The sequence below is a fragment of the Gymnodraco acuticeps genome, unplaced genomic scaffold, assembly GCF_902827175.1.
Source record: "Gymnodraco acuticeps unplaced genomic scaffold, fGymAcu1.1, whole genome shotgun sequence".
Taxonomy (NCBI): domain Eukaryota; kingdom Metazoa; phylum Chordata; class Actinopteri; order Perciformes; family Bathydraconidae; genus Gymnodraco; species Gymnodraco acuticeps.
Genome location: NW_022992032.1, coordinates 1233298 through 1258202, shown reverse-complemented (window position 1 = coordinate 1258202; position 24905 = coordinate 1233298). Strand labels below are relative to the sequence as shown.

The 24905-nt window shown below is 40.8% G+C and overlaps 1 protein-coding gene across 4 annotated transcripts; it reads left to right on the top strand.

The window, feature by feature from the left end:
• The first annotated feature begins 454 nt into the window (after positions 1-454).
• Positions 455-24395, top strand: LOC117536653 (glycogen synthase kinase-3 beta-like). Of its 4 annotated transcripts, none has more exons than XR_004567598.1 (12): positions 455-825; positions 13399-13484; positions 14008-14109; positions 15073-15156; positions 16229-16339; positions 16558-16688; positions 17143-17347; positions 17764-17859; positions 18441-18627; positions 19030-19107; positions 19963-20098; positions 20139-24395. XR_004567598.1 is itself a non-coding variant. In XM_034201599.1 (12 exons), exons 1-11 carry the CDS (start codon positions 651-653, stop codon positions 20022-20024), a joined length of 1317 nt encoding a protein of 438 aa, XP_034057490.1. In that variant the 5' UTR covers positions 455-650; the 3' UTR covers positions 20025-20072; positions 20113-24395. The 4 variants fall into 4 exon arrangements, 3 of the variants coding, with proteins under 3 accessions (XP_034057490.1, XP_034057489.1, XP_034057488.1); XM_034201599.1 differs by having other exon boundaries at positions 19963-20072; positions 20113-24395; XM_034201598.1 differs by having other exon boundaries at positions 19963-20072; positions 20105-24395.
• The last annotated feature ends 510 nt before the right edge of the window (positions 24396-24905 follow it).

The window sequence follows — 24905 nt, the reverse complement described above, 5'->3', positions numbered from 1 at the left end:
ATTGGCATAAGAATGGTGTTTAAACCAAGCACATTATAATATCACTGATTATATTGAATACGATTTGAAAAGCAAATTTAGTTGAAGACATCACAATGCTGAACCTTCTAAATATCTGAATTTCCAAAGTATTTATTTCCATTTTCATTAATAGTTTTCCAAGCAGTAGAAGTACTTATTCACAGATTTACAAAGTACTTTATGGATCAGCTACAATAATGTCAAAAAATAGTGGAGTGGAGAGCATCATTCCACTAAAGGGTTAACTTCATTTATGTATCTGATGAATTTTGACGTAACACTAAAATGTTAAGCCTTTAATTGTTATGTTTTTAATTGTTATACTGTTAGTATAGCTATATTCCACGCCTACATCCACTGTTAAGTCATTTTAAATGTGTAGTTGCTTTGACTTGTTAAAGCCTGTGCAGCAAGCCGGAGCAACAGCTACATCGAACTTCATCTCCCATGTGGCATTGCGAGCGGTCTGTTTCTAGGTGTCTAGCAACAGCTATCAGCCCAGACAGCCGGCGGCAACGGGAGCGGTATTTCTCGGTGTCTTTCCACGATTATTCGCTGCCGGGTGTATATCATTAATAGTCGCTAGGCTGAAAATAGTGAAAGAACAACCCTGACCCCTGCACAGAGATATGAGCGGCAGCGGGCGGCCCAGGACCAGCTCGTTTGCTGAGCCGCCAGGTGTTCAAGGAACCGCCGCTGCGTCCACCGGATCAGCCGCTGCCGTGGGGAGCAGCACAGGAAAGTCCGGGGTCGCGCAGGCCTCCGGCAGCAGCTCGTCGGGATGCTCCAACCTAAAGCTTGCCAGTGAGTTCTTATTATCCAACCGGGTTTTATCAGACTATGTGTATTCGATATATTATGCTATGTGCTTTTGCCTCAGACATACCTTCAAGTGTTCATTTTCGCAACCCGGAGTAAAGTCGTTATTGCTCTTGTGTAGTGGTGGTAGCCAACTTGCTAACATGCTAACTTGTTAGCATGCTAATGTTAGCCACTTGTTTTGTATTTTACTAGTTCCCCTGCTGGTGTCAAACTAAGCAGCTTGGTGGCCATCAATATAACCCACTGAAACGTTGGACATGTTATCAAAGAATCTTGTTATTTATGATAAATTACAAGCTACGGGTATTTTTGACTTCCCTGTGGTCAATGCGAGTGAGCATTAAAACGGGGCTCTGTTGTTCTTTGTGGCCAAGCTCTTCTCAAATATACTAGCTTGAATGCTGCATTCAGTTGTGTTTTTGATGATGTTGTTTGAGAGTGGGGCTTAGGCTATCAGCTTGGCTTGTCTGCAGAAGGGTCAGGACGTAAAGTTGCCTGTTCACCAAGGTCACCTGTGGGGCAAGGCTTAGCAGCAGGTGGCCCACGCCTGGAGGATGCAAGTGATGCATGTCCAGCACAAGAGCTGTGCTGTCTACTGGGATGCCAAGGAGCTATGCCTCTTTATCACCATAGTGACAGGTGTAATGGAGATATGTATCTGTGTTTGCATGTGTTAACATGTGTTAATCCAACCCTTATCATCCATTAGCAGGCAGTGGTGTGTGACTTGGATATGGGAAGTCATCTCCAGTTCAAAACAGAGTAGCCTTGTTTTCGCTCACCCTCAGCATCACTGCCCGAGGCCGATGTTGCCTTCAACTGGTAAAGATGAATGATGGATACATTGTCAATGTTGGGAGACCTTGTTGAGGCTATTTCAAGGGGATGGATCTCTGTTGTTATTAACAGCTCTTCATACACTTTTTCCACAATGTGGCATCTTGTTACATGTGGTTCTCAAGTGAACTTTGTGGATCAACCTTATTTCGTTTTTTCTTTGGTTACACAAAGTACAACTACTGATCAGCCTCTTCATGGGCTAGGAGTGGTCGGTAGATTACGTAAAATGTTTGTTAACCAGCTGCTCTGTGTTGAAGTGGTTTGCAGCGATGAGTAGACCCAGTAGATATACAGAATCTAAAACATTATAGCAGCTGGTGTAAATGTCACAAGGAGCAACTGACAAGCCCAGACATGTCTTGTCAGTGAAAGGAAGAGGTGGTACTGCACTTGAATGACTCTTAATGAACTATTTTAATGTGATGGCATTTGTCCTGATATGAATACATTTCTATTCCACTAAAATATTTGCTAATTTGAATTTCATATCAACTAAGGAGCACGACTGAGGATTGAATGACTTGACCTTTTGTTAAAGAGGTTTTGTATACTGTTGAGATATTACACCCAGGGAGATTTAAAAATAGGGCTCAGAGCTGTAAATCAGAAAACTTTCCCTCATCTCAGTATAATTACCACGGCTGCTGTGACAGCATCCAGACAGTTGTTCCATTATTCACTGTCGGTGGAGCAGCTCCAGGATTTGTCTCTGGTTGACATCATCATCACACTCTTGTTGCTGTCCGGGTTAAAGCATTTCAGCGCTGAAAGATTTCCTGAAACTGGGCTGTCTGTGCAAATATTTTTTTTATGCTACATGACCCCCAAAAAAAAGACTTAAAGAGGGGTGGAATGACCATTTGCTTAAAAGGTGAAAAACATACAACAACCAGCATGCACTGGGCTTATCGCGCCACTTTCCTCTCCAGCTTGCAATGCTTGACTCTCGGCTATGGCGGCCCCCTCCTCCAAATGATGGCTAATAAGCAGCCCATACCGTCTGATTTCAGCATTACAACATTAAGATTGGTAGGAAAATGTAATATGCACATAATTACAATCTGTAGTCCAGAAGAGCCCTAAAGCTGGCTAACTTAGAGGGGAGCTCTCAGTGCTGGCATGATAACATAAAAGGAAGTTGTGTTGTTCATTTGCATACATTGCCCACATAGTAATAATAAAAGGCTACTTGCACAAGTGTGTAGAATTCCCAAATTAAATTGAGCTGTAAAACATTTCAGAAACACATTTACTTAAAGGTGGGGTAGGTAAGTTTGAGAAACCGGCTCGAGATACACTTGTTATATTCCATGGAATGCTCTTAACATCCCGATAGCAATGAATATCTGAAGTGCTTTGACAAAAAATCCATAAATAAATGTCACCTGTGGAAGCCGTAGTACTGTAAAAAGCACGACCAATCATCTGAGCCGGCCCGGCTAAAATAACTGGATGGCCTACCTGCCTGCCAGCCTTCCACCTGTGCACAAACTTATCTCGTGCCCTCATTGGTCATGTGGCGTTCGTGTGTGTTGGAGGAGGGGCTCTGTGAGGAAGTGGCACATTTTTTCCGGCTGTGTATTTTCAAATTCTAGCGCACTCGAGCTGGTTTCTCCAAAATGACCTACCCCACCTTTAAGTGTGAATGATTCCCTTTTTATTTATAAGAAAATCATATGACCAGCAAAGTGGTGGTAACACAAGATTTCGTCCACTGTTGCTTTATGTAAATGTGACGCTCATCTACTGATGAAGTAGACAATGTTTTGATTCTATTTTTGTGGTTTTGTCGCATGACCACAATAACTTTAAAACAAAAGATAGTTTGTAAAAACGTAAAGCTTACACCAGAGGTTCTCCCTACTGAGTGGATGGCCTGGTTTGATTTTTGGAAGATCTTGCTGCATTAAACTGCATATTTATAAGGTCAACTTATTTCTGCTGAAACTACTTTGCTTTAAGACGTGAAATTCATTTAAGCACAGTGAGGTTTTGTGAATGAAGAGAAGACATTACAATAGAACATCTGCAACAGAATAGTTTGTGTAGATATAAATGTTTTGTATTATAAAACAAATTAAATGATATGTACCTATTTTATAAAAATGGGTATGGATGTGACAGGGTTTGAAAAATGGCATGTTTTGTAAAGGATTATTTCCTCAGTGAGACTTGAGTTTCCTTCTGTGAATGTCAGGTGAATGACAGGAAGCAGAGTGTAACACAAACGCCAAACTCGCATACAATGAGACAATAATAAAACCGACAGAGCATGACGTCGTCTTTATTATGATAGATTATCGACCTCGGGGAAGTTTAAAGCCGGTGGAAGTAGTTTTTCATGCTGAGAAAAATGAATGGCAGCAGGAAAAGAGCCCTGAGCTTTCTCCCCCGCTGTACAGACTGCTGATGCATCAGCAAGAAAAATGTAAGAGGAGCAGCAACTTGGACAGTTGACACAAACGTATCCCTTAACCATCTGTCCTACTTTTAACCTGGAGCCCCGTGTGGGAGTGTATTATGAACCCAGTCACTGAGTTAGGAAAACCCAGTGACCTCACAGTTTCAGCTGTAACTGATACAACCAGTGTGCCTATTGGGTGACCAGAACACTTTCTGAGGACAGTTTACTGTGAGTGCATGTGTGTGTGTGCGTGGATATAGACATAGAAGAAAACCGGGACGAACAGTCCAGGCTGCAATAGTGCCATATCAATAAGTGCATTGTTTAGTGGTAGACAAAGCATTAAGTATGTACACATGGTCAGGGTGACGGTGGTACTGCACAATTAAAGTTGGATAGCAAAAGGCTCCTCTATTATTATAGTTGCATGGATACTGTCTTTTTCTATTAAGTTAGATGTGTGTTGCGTAATCCCAATTTTCTTTTGATTAGGAAACTCACAATAACCTAAAATGTGGCTTTTAAAGCTATGGAGTTGTTTAATGATAAAATACAAAATTCTTGTGGTGGGGATTTGGAGTCCAGGGATGAAGAGTGTTTTATCAGTATGATGGAGTTTACAGGATGTCATCAGCCTATGTTATAATTAAAGCTCCTCTTTATTACTATTTACACTTCTTCTGCTAAATCTGTGTACAAAGAGAATATCACTGAATATTATACTATTTGCAAAATAAGATTCAAGTGGTGACTGTATAGGATTGTTTTAGACTAGGGATGCACGATATTGGTTTTTTGAAACCGATAATAAAAAAAAATGTACGCCACTAATTATTTTAACGCGATTAACGCATGTGTATTTTTTTTCCTCGGCCGCCCCGTAGTTTCAGAGCGCATCGAGTTTAAAATACATTCTACAAGCTGATGCTGACAGCCCCGCTCCTGCCGCCCGCTTGTGGCAGACCACACTTCCACGCTCACCGGCAGGCACCGACTGGCCATCTGGAGGACCGGGAGGGTGTGTGTATGTGTGGCCCGAGCGAGCGAGAGAGAGACCTTACGTGCATTGTTGTTGTTAGCATCTGGTGCTAGCTAGCTGCGCTAACGGATATAAGGAGCTGTTTAAATGAAAACAGAGGAGCGACATTTCGCCACAACTGCGCCGAGCACTTGACTTTATGCAGGAAGCCAGACAGTGGGACATTGTACGAAAAGTCAGCACACTCAGCACGGATAGTGCGCAACATGATTGCAGCGTCCAGGCAGCTCCGGTTCGAGCATATGCCTTGAGTTGCACATAGCTCCAACGCCCATACCACCGACGACATGTTTGTTTACTGTCCTGGCTTCACGAGTTAGGGAGCGCTGGATTTGTGAAGAACTCCCCTCTTCCTAAACCACTAATACCACAGTACTGGCAAAACGGGAGGAGCCGAGTGAAAAACAAGCGCCCCTCATCCCAATCCACCCACACCGCAGTATATTTTTTCTTTTTTTTTACCCAAAAAATATATTGTATATTATCGGGGCTATTAATACTGGTATCGGGTTTATTGGGATGACGTCATAATTCCTAATATCGGACCGATAATTATCGTGCACCACCATCTACATTACATTGATATACCCACAGTAACCAGAAATCAAGAGTTAGACATTCATAACTTGACTGGAAAACTCCAAAAGAAGCCCTGAATGTAAAAGAAAAACAAACAAAACACATTCAGTACAACCCTTGACCCGAGAGAGTTTTAACCACACTTTAGATGACGACATACGATCCCTGATGTCTTTTTAAAAATCTTGAGGCAGTATTTTTTTTTATTGTAAAAGTTTTCATGGCATACATCTTCAATTTTTAAAGGTAAATAATAGGGATGTAACGATATATCGAATATCGCGGTAAATAAATGGCTCAATACCGTCGTGAGACTGACAAAATATACCGCGATTAAAACATTTTTTTTAAAATAATTTATTTTTAAAAAACCTTTATTTAACCAGATGGTCCCATTGAGATCATCGATCTCTTTTTCAAGGGAGACCTGTCCATAAACATAAAACAACAGATAACACAAAAGGACATCGTATTTACAGGGCTACATTTACATACCTAGAGACATAGACAAGTACCAACAGTATATTTATATCTCGCCCTGTCAATAAGCCTCACCTTCTATTGTTTTGAAGTGGTGAAGAGACAATACACAGTTTTACCCACTGCTGTCACCCATGGCCAAAGCATATCTCTCTGTCCCAGCAACATCAGTACCAAGCAAGAGAGTTTTTTCCACAGCAGGGGATATTGTAAACGCCCAAACATCCCAGCTTCTACCTGGAAATGTGGACATGCTCATATTCCTAAAAGATAACCTTGATGATGCTGAAGTGAAACTTGATTTATTCTATTGCAGGGTCTGATTATTATATTGACACTTTCAAATACTACTATCCTACTAAAATGCTGTACAAATCAGATTTATTATTTAATAAAGAAAAAATAATTCAAATTTAAAAAAAAAAAAAAAAAAAAAAAAAAAATTTTTTTAAATTAATTCACATTTTCTTTCTTTATTTTTCAATATCGCGATAAATATCGTACCGTGGATTTTTGGTATCGTTACATCCCTAGTAAATAATGTAAAATGCTACAAAGGTACACCCTGAATTGTATAATTCATGATATGTGTGCTTCCTTGTATCGAAGGCTGTAGTCACTTAAAACGGTGTACCGGGACAGAAGAAGCGTCTATTCTTGGATTTGTTCCCAATTTAATTAGTCACAGTGTCTTGGATATGAACTCTGCCATTATTTTCTACTTCCTTGGGGGGCTTTGTAAAGTTACCATCCATTCACTAGGCTGTCATTAACCTACATATTCAGATGGCCAGAGGAGAGACGGCCCACATGTTAAGGCTGGAAAGTGTCCTGGGTTGGATGTAAGGCTTTGGTTACATTGTAAAGCTGTTTTATATCATTACCTCTTGTAATAAGGAGCTAGAGGGATTACTGGCCATTTTAATAAATTGTATAACTTCAAGTATAAATAAATAAAGCAATTAACAGACTACCTGCTATTACAAGCTCTGAATCATGACATCTAATTCTTATAGAGTGGTGCAGGAATCAGTCCTAAACCCGGAAATTAGTTGGCGATTTAGTGCTCCCATGGCTCAAAGAAAATGTTTTCTTGGTTAGATTCCCCAAATTATGTCTGGTTAATACAAGTTTACGAAATGATCACTATGTTCTACAAAATGTAATAAGTATAAAAATTCCCCAGTGTTGAACGTCTGAAACTTTTACAAATCTTGAAAACGCTGGTTGCCAAGTGGCTAAATTAGACTACTAAATGTCACCAGAGCCTTTTTATCTCTGCCAATTGAGTCCGCCGTGTGAGTCCACGGCATGGATGTATAATAAGAACTGGATACAGCGTGGGAGGCGGGGTCTCGTTCTCTCCTATGAGAGTTGCTCATTGGCGCATTAAGTCAAAATGGCCTAACTTTTGAGAGAGCGAAACGTCACAGATTACCCGTCGTGCCTGGCTGCCAGAGCAGAAGAACCCGTATGTGCGCTCACAGAGCATGCTCCCCTTAAGCCCCGCCCCCCGAGCTCCCACTCTCGGCTCACTAGAATGAATGGAGAGAGAAAATAAATCTAGATTCGGCTTTTAGTGCATTCTACAACTTTAAGGACCGAATGATTCTAATAAGGGCTATAAAATAGTTCATACTGGATAGTTTATTTAGTTAAAAAAAAAGTATCCACCGATTTACAGACGTCTCTTTCCCCATGTTAGTCAATGGGAAAAAGTTGTTTTGGGCCGGGTGACGTCACAGACCAGTGGCAGTTTTACGGGGTGGCAGCTGCCACCTCAGAAAAATGCCTTGCCACCCCAGTTGGCAGCTTTGTTTTGAAAGAAAAGTTGTGGCTCATCGGACATTTATGAGAGAAAATCTCTAATGTCCGAGTGAAAATGAATGCAGCACAAGACGTGAGCCTTGTAACCCCTCCCCCCCTAGCGCGAGTTTGGAAATATGATTGACGGCGATTTCCTTTGAACGGGGGGACAGCGCAAAACGAGAAGCATTTCAATTCGGATCCAAGTAGACGGAAGGAATGAGGTATTTGCGGTCAGGGTATGGCTGGGGTAGGCTACAGCCAAACCAAGAAATGGCTTAGCTCCACCATGAACAATGATGTTAAAGTAAGCAAAATAAAGTCCGCCAACTCGCGCGGAGTAAATTGCACAGACAGCAGTTAGTAAGATTGATTTCAGTAGCCACTTGTCTGGAAATACTGAAGGCTAGAAACGGTTTTGAAAACTTTTGTCACGTAGTGATCGTCTTCTCAACAGAACATCTTTGATAATGTCTTCTGGCCAATCAGAATCAAGATAACGGCGTGGTGTTGTTGCAGGAAGTCCCGACGGAGAATACTTTTGCGGTAGTACCTCTCTATATACATCGATACAACATTACGTGTTGATAGAGATCAACACGTAATGAAATAAGACCCCTCGGTTTGATGATTGATAGGTGTGTGGGCTGTCTTTCATTTTGACACACAGAACAATGGGGGCTATCCACATCCACCCTTATCCACAATGTAAAGTAATTCACAGCCTCTTCTCTCTGTTGCCCCTTTCACACCAGCGCTTTTTCAGCTCCGGCTCGGAGCTGGAGCCTGAAAAGCGCCGGTTTTTCCTGTTCACACCGCAGCGGCGCCGGCTCTTAGCTCCAGAATCCGGTTCACTTCCAGCTCCAAAAAATTGTCGGTCTAAAGGCAAGAGCTTCGGAGCTAAGAGGTGGCGTCGCTTACGTCTCTCTTACGTCGAGGCGTGCAGGAAACTAAACCCACCTCCCCTGAACATGGGTCGACTGTCATGCCTGCCTACAAGCAGTAGTGCTTATAAACACACTTTATAAAGTCAGGCAACACTAACCAGGCTTCGTGTGATTCTGTTTATTTGTACCTTACTTTGACCATCCGTTCACTGTTATTGATCATTGTGGAGAGAGGCAAACGTGTTGTTTTGTATTATAGCAGCTATCGGATGGAATCAATACATGGGCTGCACAGGTTGTCGTGTCCGACTATCACAAGTAGAATCATAATAAAAATACGCCGGTAAAATGTGCCTGTAGAAAACGGTTTATGCCACAATAGGATAGCAATAGCAAGTAGTCAGTTTAGCTTCGGTTGCTATGCTAACATCACACATTTTATACCAGAGAAACTTTCATAACAGCGTTGTGATACCAAACCGCGTCAATTCAGACTGACACACATTCACTTAGGCTAAGGGGAACTGGGGATATGTATCAGCTGCTTGTGTGAGTCGGACAGTGAATACTTTAGAGCGGCCGCTGCAGTGTGAGCTAACCGTGAGCTAACGGAGGAGAATAAACTCCCGTGGAAGAGCAGCCAGCACTGCAGCGGTCGGTAAAAGCTGCAGAAACACATTAATAAACAATGAACCACGGCACTCTGGAGCAAAGTATAAGGTTGGAGAAGTCGTTATTCAATTTATTCTGGCTTCGTGTGATTAAAAGCCAACACGATCATCGACCCGACGCAGTTCCCCGTTGTTGTTGTGAGCGCCGTAATGCCGTTGGGGAGCAAATCAGCGATGTAAACGATGACATCATGACGCAGCAGCGGCAGCACCAGTCGGGTGCTGGGCGGTGTGAACAGAGCGGGAGCAGAAAAGGGAAACCGGAGCTGAACCAGAAGAGCTCCCGCTCGGAGCTAGAAAGGGAAAAGCGCTGGTGTGAAAGCCGCATGTGAGGAGCAGCAGGTTCAGCTTTCAGAACAAAGTAACAAAAAACTAAAATGGCATTCATTTTTTTAAATATGTCGTGTAGTAATAGATTTATTTATTTTTCTTCTCAAGAGAGTAGGCTACCAGAATGTGTATTTTATGTTAGTATTTAAAAAAAATCTCCTGGGAGAGAATCCCCCAGACCCCCTAGGATTGGCGCCAGCTGGTCGCCCTTTTTATTTACTACAAGACAAATGTGCCTTTTTATTTCATACAGTTCAATTTAGATTGAGACAGGGAAATAATCTAAACCTCACGCGTGGCGTTTCACTGTCAAGGGGGGCGTGTATGTAATTACATTGCAAATACTGACTTGAGCCCCACCACTGTATGGGTTAGCCCTACCATAGATTACCCAACACAAATACTCTGGCGCCGCCACTGTTTGCGGTCTACAATGACAGAGAAGAGCCTGTCAAGTTTGGCTGTACTCAGCATTGAATCAAAACGCACTAAAGCTTTAAATCTTAATACGTTTGTGAGGCGTTTTGCTGATCAAGATGGTAATCGCCACATTCAGCTGTTATAGGCATGCCAACTTGATGCTCTGCTCACGGATGAGTCGATGAGAATAACAAACTGTTAAGATGATGACCTTACGTGTGTATAATATTTTTCTTCTTTGAGGGGGTCTGCCCCCAAAAAACAGTTTCAAGTCCTGAGAAAGTAAAATAAGACGGTGTGTAAAACTTCACTGCCCAGCCAAAAAAAAGTAACCACTTTGATTGAACTAGGCCAGTAGATAAGGACCTTCCACTGGATAATAACTGCAGCGATGTTTTAGCTGAATACACGTTTTTTAACCCTAACTGATGCAGTTAGTCACTTCTTTAATGTTTGTTCTTTCTGATGTAAAGGCAAGGTTGTAACTGTTTGCAATGAAGTCGTGGGGCGCTGAACTGTTCTTTTGATTCTTTTGATATATGATAGTAATTACTTGTCTTTCAAATTTGAAGGAGGGTGAGCAGCATCTTGAGGAACGTTCATCATTAACTCCTCCAAAAAATATAGTTTATTTAATAATAACACTGAATATGTGAATCATAACAGTGATTGACAGCTGATAGGAATGATATGATTGTTAATATTATCATATTCATACAGACAAACATAGATGAGACAGTTAATTAATGTACTTATTGCACCAGTCTGCATATATTTGGTACCTCTGATGGTCTAAGAGTGAAACCAACTCATTCAGTTAAAATTCATTAAATGATGTCTGCCACCTTATATATTTATATGTAAGGCTTTATTGATGTGCCAATAATGTCACCTAATGTTATTGAGTTAAAATATCAATATTGTGGCTTTCCAAGTTAACATTAATTTATATGACTGCGATTAAATCAGCATATATTTCTTTCAGGGGATGCCACCCCTCAAAAATTCTCCTGCCACCCCATGAATATTGTCACACTGATACGGATGTTGCAGTACCGCCATTTGGACACAACGAATGTTGGGCACAGAGTCCGGCGCACTTCCTGGGGGCTTGGTCCACGGCTTAGTGGTGCTGACGTGAAGTCTTGTGGCCATCATGTCGTTTTTTTTTTTTTATAGTCTTAACGTTAGCTTTTTATCTCTGCCAATTGTATTTATGGTTCAGCTTTCATAAAATGCAGGGTTTCCCCTACATTGATTCATTTGTGGTTCATTGGTCATTGTAAGTCGCTTTGGAATAAGGCATCAGCTAAATGCCTAAATTATATTTTTGGGAGAGTCTCACTCATTAACAACTAGGGCTGGGCGATTTGGCCTAAAAATAAAATCGCGATTTTTTTTTTTTCTTTCTAACTAATGGACAATTTTCGATTTAAACCTAGATTTTTTTCTGTTTTTTTCTAAACAAACCAGACCAAGGCTCTTTTAAGTGAACGGCGGGAGCCGGCTCTCGCCCGCGAACGAGCCGTTTTTTTGTTTTTTTTGCGGAGGGATCTAGATCGGCATGAAGGCACATTATGCAATGTGCACATTATCCCGCTTATTACACATGGCCACATTCTCAACAAAGTAACGACATGACTCCCAATATTAATTGAAATGCTTTTATGGATTTAGAAAATGATTTTATTGATTTAAAAAATAGTTTTATGTATTGATTTAAATTGACATGCATCCGCTAAGAAAAATAGTCCGTTGTTACTGTTTGAACTAACGTAGCAACGGCAGGAACTGCTTCGATAGTGTTTTGAGGAGCTTTTTGATTACAGATTTGAAAACATCGTTGCTTGCTTTAAAAGTAGCACACTTCATGATGTCAGACCTTGGAAAGTATCTAGATATCCCTGCCCTAATGCCAAAGTAACTGCACACTGAATATGTGTCGCCGTTTGATGTCTATGTCTGGACCGCTGCGTAAAAAGGAGGGTTTCTGCCCCATTACTTATTTTCTTACTTCTATAAGAATAAAACACGGAGGACGGAGATCTCTTTTTCTCCCCCTCTACAGACCGCCCAGCAGCTGATCTCAGAGCACGCTCCCCTCTCCTGCAGGGGGGCGTGGTCAGCTGCAGCTCACAGAATCAGCCCTCTGCAAAAACAGCGCTGGAAAAAGCAAATGGAGCGAAATGAGGCATGGCTCAAATGCAGGATCTTTTTGGTATTTTGAAGAAAAAAACTATGTTTATATACTTTATATAGGTCGATACAGTAGCCCCTTTTTTTTAAAAATAGTTTGTATAGGTGTTGCTATCTGTTTTGTGTAGCGTGGTTCTACAAGCAAGTCAATGCATTCATTGGGTGGTATCAGAGATTTACACGGGTCTGTAAATGCAATGAAAACAATTGGCCACAGCAAATCATTTATATTAAACTTTATTTACTTTATTTACTCTTGAATACTTCAGTACAAAGGATGTATTGAATCATTTAAGTGATATATGTGTACACAGAGCTGCAGATCGGGTAGTCACAGGCAATGTGGCTGAGTTTTGTGCGCGTTCTGGAAAGTGAGAGAGTAAGCTACTACGGAGTCCCTTAAAGCAAAACAAATCTGCGGAGTCTAGAAATGTTTTTAAATCGCGATTTTTCGGTTCAGCCATTTCACAAACCGTAGGAAAGTAAAAATGCAAATTAATCGTTAAAACCGAAAAAATCGCTCAGCCCTATTAACAACGCAACGTTGTCTGCTACAGTAGCCATGAACTCGCATGTATTTTGTTATTTGAAGGGGGGGTGGATGCGTGGGCCACCCGAATAGGTTAAGGGGCCTTTAGCGTTTCTTGCCGGGGGGACTTGCGGTGCCCCCACAAATAGAATCAAATTCTGTGGGAAACACTGAAATGTATGTTGCAACCATAAATGTGTGTTTGCCAGAGATCTTATTTACTGCAATATTCCAAAATCCAATGAAGAAGTGCTTTTGGTCAGGGTAGCCTATGTGAAGCTAAATTCCGTGTCGGCCTACTAATATATGTTATCACTGCACCACTATATATCCCATGGCCTCATATTAACTACTGTTTCCTGTTTGTTTTCCAGGAGACAGTGGGAAGGTGACGACAGTCGTGGCCACACCAGGTCAGGGACCGGACCGCCCACAGGAAGTCTCTTACACTGACATCAAGGTGAGCAAGGACCAGTGTCATCAGAAGAAGAAGAACGTTTTTATGGCTAAGTACAATGTTATAACATAATCTGCTGCTGTAACGAGGACCTTGATGACCTCATTACACAACGTGACTGCAATATATCTGGCTGAAGACGATAAGGTTGTTGATCAATACCAGTGGCTCCATAATCACTTTGCCACGTGCTGACATTTATGGCTTTCACTGCTGATGTTATCTTGCGTCTGACCTGAAAATGTGACATGGTGAGCATGGCTCTTAGAACGCGCTCTTCTTAAGCCAATATCACAATTTGCTGGTGTCCTACTTTAAACTGGTTGCATCACTTTAGACATTGACAACTAACAAAAACTAAATTAAGTTTTTTATTCTGTTGTCAAAGCGGCACTGACTAAACACACTTTAATTGTATATATAGAAGTTAATAACAATAGCCTTATAAATCACATCACCTGATGAGCGTTCATTGATTCCTTCAGTCCAGCATATGACTGTTCCCTCTTTTGTGAAAACATTGCAGGTGATTGGCAATGGGTCGTTTGGTGTGGTGTACCAAGCTCGCCTCATCGACAGCCAAGAGATGGTGGCCATTAAGAAAGTCCTGCAGGATAAGAGGTTCAAGGTAATATTCATCCACATGTTCATGACCTAAGCTTGTTTAAAACACCTTCCTTTCATCTGTTTTATGGACAGATGTCTCCCATGTGTTTTAGTTGTATTAGTTAAAAAATTGTTAAAATAGAAGAAGAAAAAATGTAAACCAAAAAAAGATTACGTAAAAACGACCAATAAAGATTTATTTTTAAGATTTCTAATCAACTATTAAAGCTGATTCACAAACAGAACACTTGTATTTTCCTGGGGACATTTTTTGTGAGAGTTGCTCCATTTTAGAATAAACTCATTCAAATAATGTAAAAATATTTTTTTAAACATAAGAAGTTAAAGGTGGGGTAGGTAAGTTTCAGAAACCGGCTCGAGATACACTTTTTGTTATATTCCATGGAATGCTCTTAACATCCCGATAGCAATGAATATCTGAAGTGCTTTGACAAAAAATCCATAAAAAAATGTCATCTGTGGAAGCCGTAGTACTGTAAAAACCACGACCAAACGGATTGGATTGCCGCCTTGTCTGTCAGCATTCCATCTCGTGCACGCACAAATGTATCTCGTGCCCTCATTGGGCGTGCCGTCATTGGGCGTGCATTGCAGCAGTACTTCAATGACTCGCCAGCAACAGGCGGCCACTTTCACCAGTCTGCTGACGTCATGTGCGCGTTCATGTGTGTTGGAGGAGGTGCTCTGTAAGGAAGTCTGAAGGAAGGGGCGGATTCTTTTCGGCTGTGTACTTTCAAATGTTAGTGCACTCGAGCCGCTTTCTGAAACTTACCTACCTCACCTTTAATGTAAGACTGCAATTAAAGTAAAATGTACAATAATGATAAAACACAAATATGTTATATTAATTATTAAAGCTGATTTAAACGTGTTGGCAGTTTGTTCTATGTATCTAAAATGTCTCCCATGCTCGGTCTGTTCTCTGGATTTCCCCCCTCACTAATGTGTTTTCTTGTCTTTGTAGAATCGGGAACTTCAGATCATGAGGAAGCTGGACCACTGCAACATTGTCAGACTACGTTTCTTCTTCTACTCCAGTGGAGAGAAGGTACAGCTCATGTTTTTTTGTTTTGTGCAAGAAAATCAAATAGCATGGTCATATTCAGGGACCAAGTGGGCGCACATACTCAAAGTGCATTACAAACACACTTAACTAGACAGCATAAATGCGGCCTGCACAGTTGAGGCCTGTCAAAAACAAGAACAACAACTATAAATATATCGTTTTAAATATCGTTACTATTCTCTTCGATGACAGAGTCCAAATCATGACCATAACAACACGGACACTGGCAAACTTAACAGCCAACAAAAATACATACAAATATGAAGGTGCATTTGTTTCACACAAGAGGGTGGATTTTTGAGCATATTTTCTATCTGCAATAAAGTGTACTTACAGAAATAAAGCTCTCTACCCCTCCTCGTCGTGAAAGACACACAGCACAGTGGCCGCTACGTTTTTAACGTATTAATATAGGTGGTCATACAAATCCATTTTGGATCTCTTGCACAGGGCGTTCAGCGTCTGTTTTCAGTTATTGTATCTGTGTGGATGCCCACATTGTTTTTTTATATAGTTATCTTGGTTTGAATTACTTTTGAGGCTCCAAATAAATATTATATTAATATTTTTCAAGGCAAGATCATCCCCAGACAGACATGAACATATTCACTCACTCCTGTCTCACCGTGCCATAGTTTCACGAGAATAAAACAGATGATGTATGCACACGTCCAGCTGGGAAGAGACCAAGGGGTAGACCTAGGACCAGGTGGAGGGATTATATCTCTTCGCTGGCCTGGGAGCGCCTTGGGATCCCCCAGTCAGAGCTGGTTGATGTCGCCAGGGAAAGGAGAGTTTGGGGCTCTCTGCTGGAACTGCTACCCCCGAGACCCGACCACGGATAAGCGGGAGAAGATGGATGGATATATTCACATTTCCTATAAGATGACTCGATGGGAAATGAAATAAATAACAGCAACCCTAAAATCAATGTGTTTATTGGATAGTTCCATATGAGGCACCCAATGCTTTGCACTATAAAATCACTGTCAACTTAAAACTATGAGCAGGGCTTCTTAAATCCAAAATGACCTCTCTGCCCTGTGCTGTACAGAAAGATGAAGTGTATCTCAACCTGGTGCTGGACTTTGTACCTGAGACGGTCTACAGGGTTGCCAGGCATTTTAACAAGGCCAAGAGCATCATTCCTATCATATATGTGAAGGTAATTATCTGCTTTTACTGCAAAGACATTCAGTGTTGTCTAAGTAATGTGAAATGTTTGTGTAAGTCTAGGAATTAGTTGTTAGCGTGCAACTTTTATATACTATTTTTAAACTCTTTTATGTAAAATCGGCAACAAATTGTTGTTTTTTGATCCCCATGTATTTAAAAAAATGTTTTATTATAACTGTGTTTTTCCTTATGTTGTGACCTCCGCAGGTGTACATGTACCAGTTGTTCCGCAGTCTGGCTTACATCCATTCCCAAGGCGTGTGTCACAGAGACATCAAGCCCCAAAATTTGCTTGTAGACCCAGAAACTGCCATCCTCAAGCTGTGTGACTTTGGCAGGTGAGATGATGCATTACCAGATGTCAAATATTTTGAACAGCAGCAAACATAAAGATGTTTCTGTTTGTAGAAAAAACGTAATGAAACTGATCTGTATCTATTGCCTAATGGGGATTTCAGCCTATGGGACATTGCCGATAACGTATGAATAGGTTACTTCACGTCTCGGACTTCAAACAGCCCAAGGGCATGATGGGATTGTATAAAAAGAGGCAGACCTACTTCTTAAAAAGGGTGCTCCGATAAGGATTCAAAGGGCTGATCACGGTCAGCATTATTGTCTGATACAGATCACAGCTTGTTGCCTTCTTTGTATCTCACAGCAATATTTATTTCTTTATCTTCTTTGACTTGAACAAGTTTGACCAGATCAAATTGTTAAGTTCAAAAGAACTCTTGATTCCCTCCACAATAGATCCCATTTTCAACACCTTGATTTCTTGTGTTTCCTTAGCGCCAAGCAACTGATCCGCGGTGAACCCAACGTGTCGTATATCTGCTCGCGGTATTATCGTGCACCTGAGCTCATCTTTGGTGCCACGGACTACACTGCAAACATCGACATCTGGTCAGCAGGCTGCGTGCTGGCTGAGCTGCTGCTCGGACAGCCCATATTCCCCGGGGACAGCGGGGTGGACCAGCTCGTAGAGATTATCAAGGTGAGTGTGTTTTAAAAACATAAGACGTTGAAGTAATGTGGGATATATAATAGAATATGAATATTTACATAAACATATAAAGTGACATTAAGGATATCCAAAAGAGATCGAATAACATTATTTTAATAAACACAAGAGGTTCAAATAAAAATGTTCACATTGTACTACAATTTATAACTTGTATATTTGAATATATACAGTAGTGTGTTAGTTTTGTATAGATATCTCTGTGCTGAATTGATGGTATTGCCACTTGTAATTCCTGTTTGCAGTGAGTGTCACGGAACGATATTACTCCAGATTGTGATGGCTTATTATTTTAGTTTTGAAGAATTAGTATCATGAAAGACTGCTAGAATAATGTCAGTGAATCACATCTAAACTCTGCTGATACTCGTCTATTCATCTATCCTCAGGTGCTAGGAACCCCAACTAGGGAACAAATCCGAGAGATGAATCCAAACTACACAGAGTTCAAGTTTCCTCAGATCAAAGCTCATCCATGGACCAAGGTAAGAACAACAGCTGAGGACAAACCAGCAGGAGAGTCTCTCAGTATTCACCGGGCCTCTTATGTCTGACATGTAGAATGAATCATGTATGGAACTTGAGAAAGAAAATCGGTAAACGGAGCAATATTTTGGGCATATTCAGTGCTGTGATGGGTAGAGGAATTCTTCTCTTCTGTACACACACAGGGGTCTTTATTCCAAAAGTGTGTGTCAGAACAAATGTTGAGAGTTCCTGTGGCCGTGTTGTTGCCCACTCAGTCTATTTAAATCTGCGAGTTGAAGGGCTTTAGTGCCCTCCTTCTGAAAGTCGATTAACCCTTTGACACCTCAAGAGTACAGCAGCAACGTAAAACCAAGATAAGTGGCCCTTAAACATTTACTACAGAGCAGATAGCTTTCTACTTGAATACCTGCTTATTCTTTTTGTATATTCAGAACTCTTCTGTAAGGGCTTTTTAGTTTTTTCTTTCTGGGGTTCTACAATTTGCTCAATTTAAACTGAAAAATAATACTTGTTTATTTAATTTGAGGCTTGATGTTGTCTCTTGTGGAAATGATTTTGAACTCTTGTTGTTGTTCAGGTGTTTAAACCCCGCACCCCCCCCGAGGCCATCGCTCTGTGCTCCCGGCTGCTGGAGTACACGCCGGCCTCGCGGTTCTCCCCTCTAGAGGCCTGCTCTCACGCCTTCTTCGACGAGCTGCGCCAGCCCAACACACGACTGCCCAGCGGTCGAGACCTGCCCATGCTGTTCAACTTCAGCACCACAGGTACATTGTTACCCCTTTCCACTGAGATTGGTTCCGTTCTCTCTCTGTGCTGGGGCTAGTTTGGTTCGCAGCTGGTTCCACTTGCAAAACACTTCTGCTTTTCAAACAACCAGAGCCCTCAACGTTTTGCGGCCCTGTAGCCGCCTCTGTGATTGAATAGTAACACATTGAAATGTACAGAAGAGGTCTTCGTTTTAATCATGTCACAATGACGGTCTGTGTTGACTGTCAAAATCCTCACCATCTGTTCAGAGAAATACAATCAGGTGGTGCCTGCTGCTTTGCTTTGGGCAACGCTGAACCTCAGTGGAGGTGAAATAAATACACTACCCTATTGTTGTGTGAAGCTCTCCTCCTGATAGGACTCATCATTAAATATCAAACTCTCTTTATTCCCTGCAGAGCTGTCCATCCAGCCCCAGCTCAACTCGACCCTCATTCCTCCTCACGCTCGCTCCCATTCAGCTGCCTCCGCCCACGGTGAGAAAATATCATTGTTATGTAGCGGATGAACAAAAAGTGTTAAGATTAGGTGGCAATTGAAAACTATTGCAAGAAAAATCAAGACGAGTGACAATGTATAATTCAATTGATTTAACACATTTAATGATATCGCCACAGTGTAATTTCCTCCTGCATGCACTTTAACCTCACATTGTTTAAACGCAGCTCCTGTGAAAAGCTCCACCGTCTGTAAAGCATATGAGAGAGAAAAGGAGAGGAGAGAAACTAGCCCAACTCTAAATGACCGCAATCATATTGGAGACTATAACACTGTGCTGAAATTAAACGGTGCATAATTAGGTAAATAAACAATTTAGTTTTGTTCTTTGATTGGGTCTGGGGGCTTGGTCCGCCCCAGAGGCCACCACTGTAGTCAGTGGCTCTGTAACTATATATGTCTTGATGTAACCAGATTGATGTTGTTTTTTAACACAAGATGGCAGTATTCCATATGAAATCAACAACACATGTCATGAACTGAATACACATGAAATACTGGTGGCTTATTCAGAAATAAGAGATTTCTGAATGCACACATTGTAGGTTAAATACCTTATTGGTTTTAAAATAAGGAGACACTGATTATAATCGACCACTCTCTTCAACCAATGTGAACAAATACTTTTTCAAGATTCCAAATACCTTTATCCTTTATTCCAACCATCAAATGGTTGTCCTATTTAAAGCCTTTCCTCTCATAAAAATGATATTAAAAAGTAACTTAAATAACACATTTATGTATCTTTTCAAACTATGTTTTTGTTGCTGTCGGATCCTTTGTCAACTGAACCGTGAATGTTCCACTGACTGTCTTTGTTTCCTCTTCTTCAGATGGTACTGGTTCAGATTCATCTCAACACAGCTCAGTACCAGGATCTCTGAACAGCATCTGAAGCAGCCTCCCACCTGCCTGCCAGCCTCACCCTTATCTCAGACGCTCTCACACACACACACACACACACACACACACACACACACACACACACACACACACACACACACACACACACACACACACACACACACACTCCTGCTTTCCTCCATGCTGCTTGCTCTCCTCTTAGATGATCTGTTTTTGTACAGTAAATGCATTGAACAAACAAACATTAGTTATTTAGCTGTCAGGGTCCAAACCACGGCAGGTGTTTGTTAAACAAACACACACACACACACAAACAGTCATCTCGCTGCTGCTCGGGTGGTCCGTGAAGGTTCAATAGTGGGGGCTGGTCCTCTGTAATATAAACGTTTTTTTAAATTCACTTTTTTTTTTCTTCTTAATATTTGTGTTTTTATTTATTTGGCAAATTGAAAGCATCATGTGGTCAGACAACAGTTGGGCTCTATACGGTTTTTTTTGTTTTATTATTCAGATTATTTTTGTATACGCTTCAGTTTCTCTCCATCTGAACCGCACACCGCCTGACCGAGATCAGAACTGGCCCCCACAGGTCATCAGGGTAAAGGATGTTTTATTCAACTCAGGGCAGGAGAGTGGATGCAGGGAATAATAAATCCCTTAATCCTCCAGCCACATTATCTTTACCAGCCCAGCCTGATGTTAGGTCTGAAGTCTTCTTGAATGAAGTGGCAGGTAGGGTAGGAGACCTCATCAGTAGCAGGTCGCAGTGTTTGGCTGGAGGTGAATGTGTTCAGTGGCTGCATTACTCTGAACAGACTGGACTGGTGTCACCATGTTTCACATTGTTTGGTTAAAAATGATCTAATACCACTTCCTAATGTCTAACCGTTCCATTACTAAGTTTGTCCCTCTCTTAAACATGTAGTATGTTAATAATAAGTTTGTATGGATTCACTTTGCTTAACCTGGCATTTAAAAAACATCACGCTCTAAGTGGGAGAAGCATATTCTACTTCCCTAAAAAATACTATTAGCCCAAAATCTGACTCAGATTTTTTCACACAGAACTTTTAGCAGCGTTTTTGATTGGTGGGCGCCATTAAAAAGATTCCAGTGTAAAATACTAAATAAAACAACATGTAGCCAGTACCTAATTAACAGTTAAAGGGTCGTTTTGGCAAATGTTATCAGATTTAATTTTTCTCCCAGATTTCCAAGCTACCGATATTCTCCAAAGATTTAGTTCCCCTTCATATTCACAGTCGTCTTTTAAAAGATCAATCGTACTTCCATTAGGGCAGATGTGTTATTCTATTATTTTGGGATATAATTATATAAAACATCCAGATAAATATTCCTTAACCTGCCTCTGTTCATCAGCAATACATTAGTTTAGACCTGTTGTGAAGAAAGTGTGGATGTGCAGATTTAGAAAAGAAGCCTTTGGGATTGAGCAAACAACATAAAAAGGTCATCATAATGTGAGTAGTGGGACATTACTGGACGCTGCTTGTTCCGTCTTGCCAAGTATTGGTTTTCAATTGAGGATTAGATGCAAACTGTCCTAAATAATTCAAATAAAAAACATAAATTGATATTGAAGCTTGTCTATTTAAGTAGATTCTGTATCGCACCATCAATGCTTCTTATAGAAATTGCTCCAGAATTTATTTGCTGAAGACAATAACCAAATGTACTGCTCTTCCAACCGCCAAGAAAACCGAGTCCACCACTGGGTTCAGAAAGGTGTGTTCCACTCAAATCTGCTTTAATGTAATCATTTGAATGAAACTAAATTAGAAAAAAAAACATTTCTACAAAACAAAGAAATGTAACTTTCATGTGGTCAAAATGTTTTTAATAAGTCAAACATTTTGAAATATGGCAACTGCTTTTAAAAAGTCTGATTTGTTTTACATTTAAACATTTTAAAGCTTTCGAAAATAATTAAATGTGGTAACTATAGTTACTTGTTGGCTCCCTGTTGACATGTATTTATACATTTAAAAAAAATAGGCTTGTTCTTAAATGTGTTTTAATTTCACAATATAATACTTGACACTGTATAAAGGTGTACTAAGCCTACTAAAGATCCCTTAAACTGTATCGTCAGATTTAAGAAAAATGCTCTCTAATCAAAAGGTCAATTTGAGGAAATTCCCATTTTAGCTCAAATAAAGACTTCTTGTCCTGATGTTAGTGTAGGAAACAAAGGCCTATGTAGTTCAGGAGCTGGGTGAATGTGGATTAAATGCAGCAGAGAAACTGAATAATACTGGGATGGAGGATTCAATGTTTTATTAAAACTCGACAGGGTGGGGTACTTCATGTAAACTCATTTATTTGTTTTTGTGATGGAGTCAGTTCATTTCAGCCGAGGAGGGCATTATAATGTCGCAGCTACTTTTCTCCCATCACTGGAAATATGTGAACAGTTTCCAAACAAAAACACAGGAGAGTGGAAGGCTTAATGTGAATATAGTTTAACATGAATTGGAAGCAGGGGACTTCCTGTTTGTGTGCTCCTTGTGCTTTTATCTTTGTGAGGACCAATTAGGAGTGAGAAAAAGCAGCGTATACAGGTTAAGGAGGGTGTATTATCAGAGTCTCAGATATTGAAGTCCAGATGTGTGACCATCCTCCAACGTGCAGTCTGAACAGCCAGTGTTGTAGGGTTTAGAGCCGTCAACAGTACAGATCTTTAGTAAGCAGTGCAGACCACTTGTAGTATAGTATATTTGATACTATCCTTCCATGCCTCCACCTTCAAAACTGCAGCAATGGTTTTTTTTTGTAATGCTTTTTTTTGGATTCCACCACACTCACAATGATTTTGTATGAGGAGAGTGGAGAGCATACATCCTTCTCTTCCCCTTCCTCCCGTTTCCTTTGCTGTAAAGAGCAGGAGCATCGTGTTTGTCTCTGCGGGCGCGACACACTCAGAGCTGTCTGCGGCCATGACAAAGTGTAACCCCCCCCCGCAGAGGAATCAAACATGTCTGCTTCGTCTCTTCCTCTGATCTCAGAAGCCATTCCCCCTCACTCCTCCTCCTCTTATCGCACGTGTAAATATCACTGATTTTTATTTTCCTCTTTTTACTTTTTATTACAGAGTTGTTTATATCTTCTCCCCGCCCCCCTCATCCTGTCGATGAAGCAGTCTTAGTTTGTGCATTTTTGTAAATAATTTGTTTTTCTTTCACAATTGAAAATGTAAATACAGCAAAGAAGAAAAACTCAGCCTACTCCTCATGTTTGTTGATGCTCTTTCTCTCTCTTTCTTAGTGTAAATTGTAAGTAGCTGCTAACGCGGTGCCTCAGCTGTCCTGTGGGAGCACCTCGATGTGGAATGAACATTTGAAGGGGTTTCTGTTCCAAAATGCTCTCTTTGTGTTCACTTTGGGGGGAACATATATTCACCTTAACATCAGTTTGACCTCTTAAAACTCAAAAGCACTGAGGCGTGACATGTTGGCAGCATCTCTCTCCGAAACGGTACTTCTACTGTTGATCCATTCAGTGTAATACATGCTAAAGGTATACAATGATGATGTTCGTATTGCTCTCATATTGTTGTGAATCATGTTATACCTGAAAAAGAAATAACACGTGACGGGCTGCAGATGGAGGGAGCTGCTCCATCATTGTTAGACGAATGCTAGTTCTAATTAAACAAATTCAAGATTTCCCACTTTGTTTTATTTTCATTTGGCCTTGGTCACCTTCTCCCCTTGTTTTGTCTCTCCACAGTAAATAGACCACACCCAGTCACTGTAACCGTCACTCGTGAAAATGTGTTCAAGCTGACACAAATCTTACATTTTGGTGATTTAAATGATACTCTTAAGCTCTAAAACGTCTTAAGACAGCAGCTATAGAAATAAAAAAGCCTCATTTTGGAACAGAACTATGATTGCAATATATAATTACTGTGCAGTATTGAGAAAAAAGCTAACGGGATATAGATTAAGCTAACTGGTCACCGGCATTTTCAGAAAAAGTGCTTTGTCATGCCTGACCTGATCGTTAAAGTGTTAGTTGGGCTAGAAATGTACAGTTTGATGTCCAGCTTGTGCTCAACTCGGGCATTTTGTATTACGTGCCATATGGCATTCAGAACTTGATGAGCTACAGAGACATGTGTGGACCTATCAGTTGTCAATGGGCAGAAATGTTGACTGAAACATTTTACTTTTTGTTTGTTTCCAGATTCTCAGTTGTGTGTAAATGTCACATTCAGTTCATGGTTTTTACTCCAATGCTGTTCATGTTGGTGTCTTTCTGCCCTGGTGGTCTGATGTAGGGAGGGATGGAGAAAGAGAGAGAAAGAAACACAAACCTGTCCGTCTCTGTTCTGTGTATGATATGGACTCATTTACTGTAATAAAGTGATGAAACTGTGTTTGGATTGTGTGCACTGTTTCTCTTTCAAGGTCAATTACCAGTTCTATAACCTATATAGGTTAGGAGTTGCATTTAAAAAATATTATGCTCATTTTCAGGTTCATATTTGTATGTTGTGCCTCTACTATGCTTTCAATTTCCCCCAGCAAGTGAAAGGTGGGGTAGGTAATTCACTTCAGAAACACTTGTTATATTCCATGGAATGCTCTTAACATCCCGATAGCTTTTTCGGCTGTTTACTTTCAAATTCTAGCGCACTCGAGCTATACTGTTTTGAGCTCTGGGAATCTGCCTATACCTAGACAGAGCTGCCCTTGAGCAAGGCACCATAACCCCACACTGCTGTGTATATGACAGCTGCCCACTACTCCTAATACTAGGTTGGGTTAAATGCAGAGTCTATATTTCACTGTCTGTGGTGCTGTGTGTCGGTTAAAAGTTGATTTGATTGGGATCATCCACTTTCCATGCCACCACAGAGAAAGAAATGTGTATACAAAAAATACGA

Bases quoted from the DNA above. Each gene is read 5' to 3' on its own strand.
- LOC117536653 (XM_034201599.1), top strand. From the start codon at position 651: ATGAGCGGCAGCGGGCGGCCCAGGACCAGCTCGTTTGCTGAGCCGCCA. The intron at 18,628-19,029 runs GTACATTGTTAC...TATTCCCTGCAG, and splicing joins GTTCAACTTCAGCACCACAG to AGCTGTCCATCCAGCCCCAG. The intron at 19,108-19,962 runs GTGAGAAAATAT...CCTCTTCTTCAG, and splicing joins TTCAGCTGCCTCCGCCCACG to ATGGTACTGGTTCAGATTCA.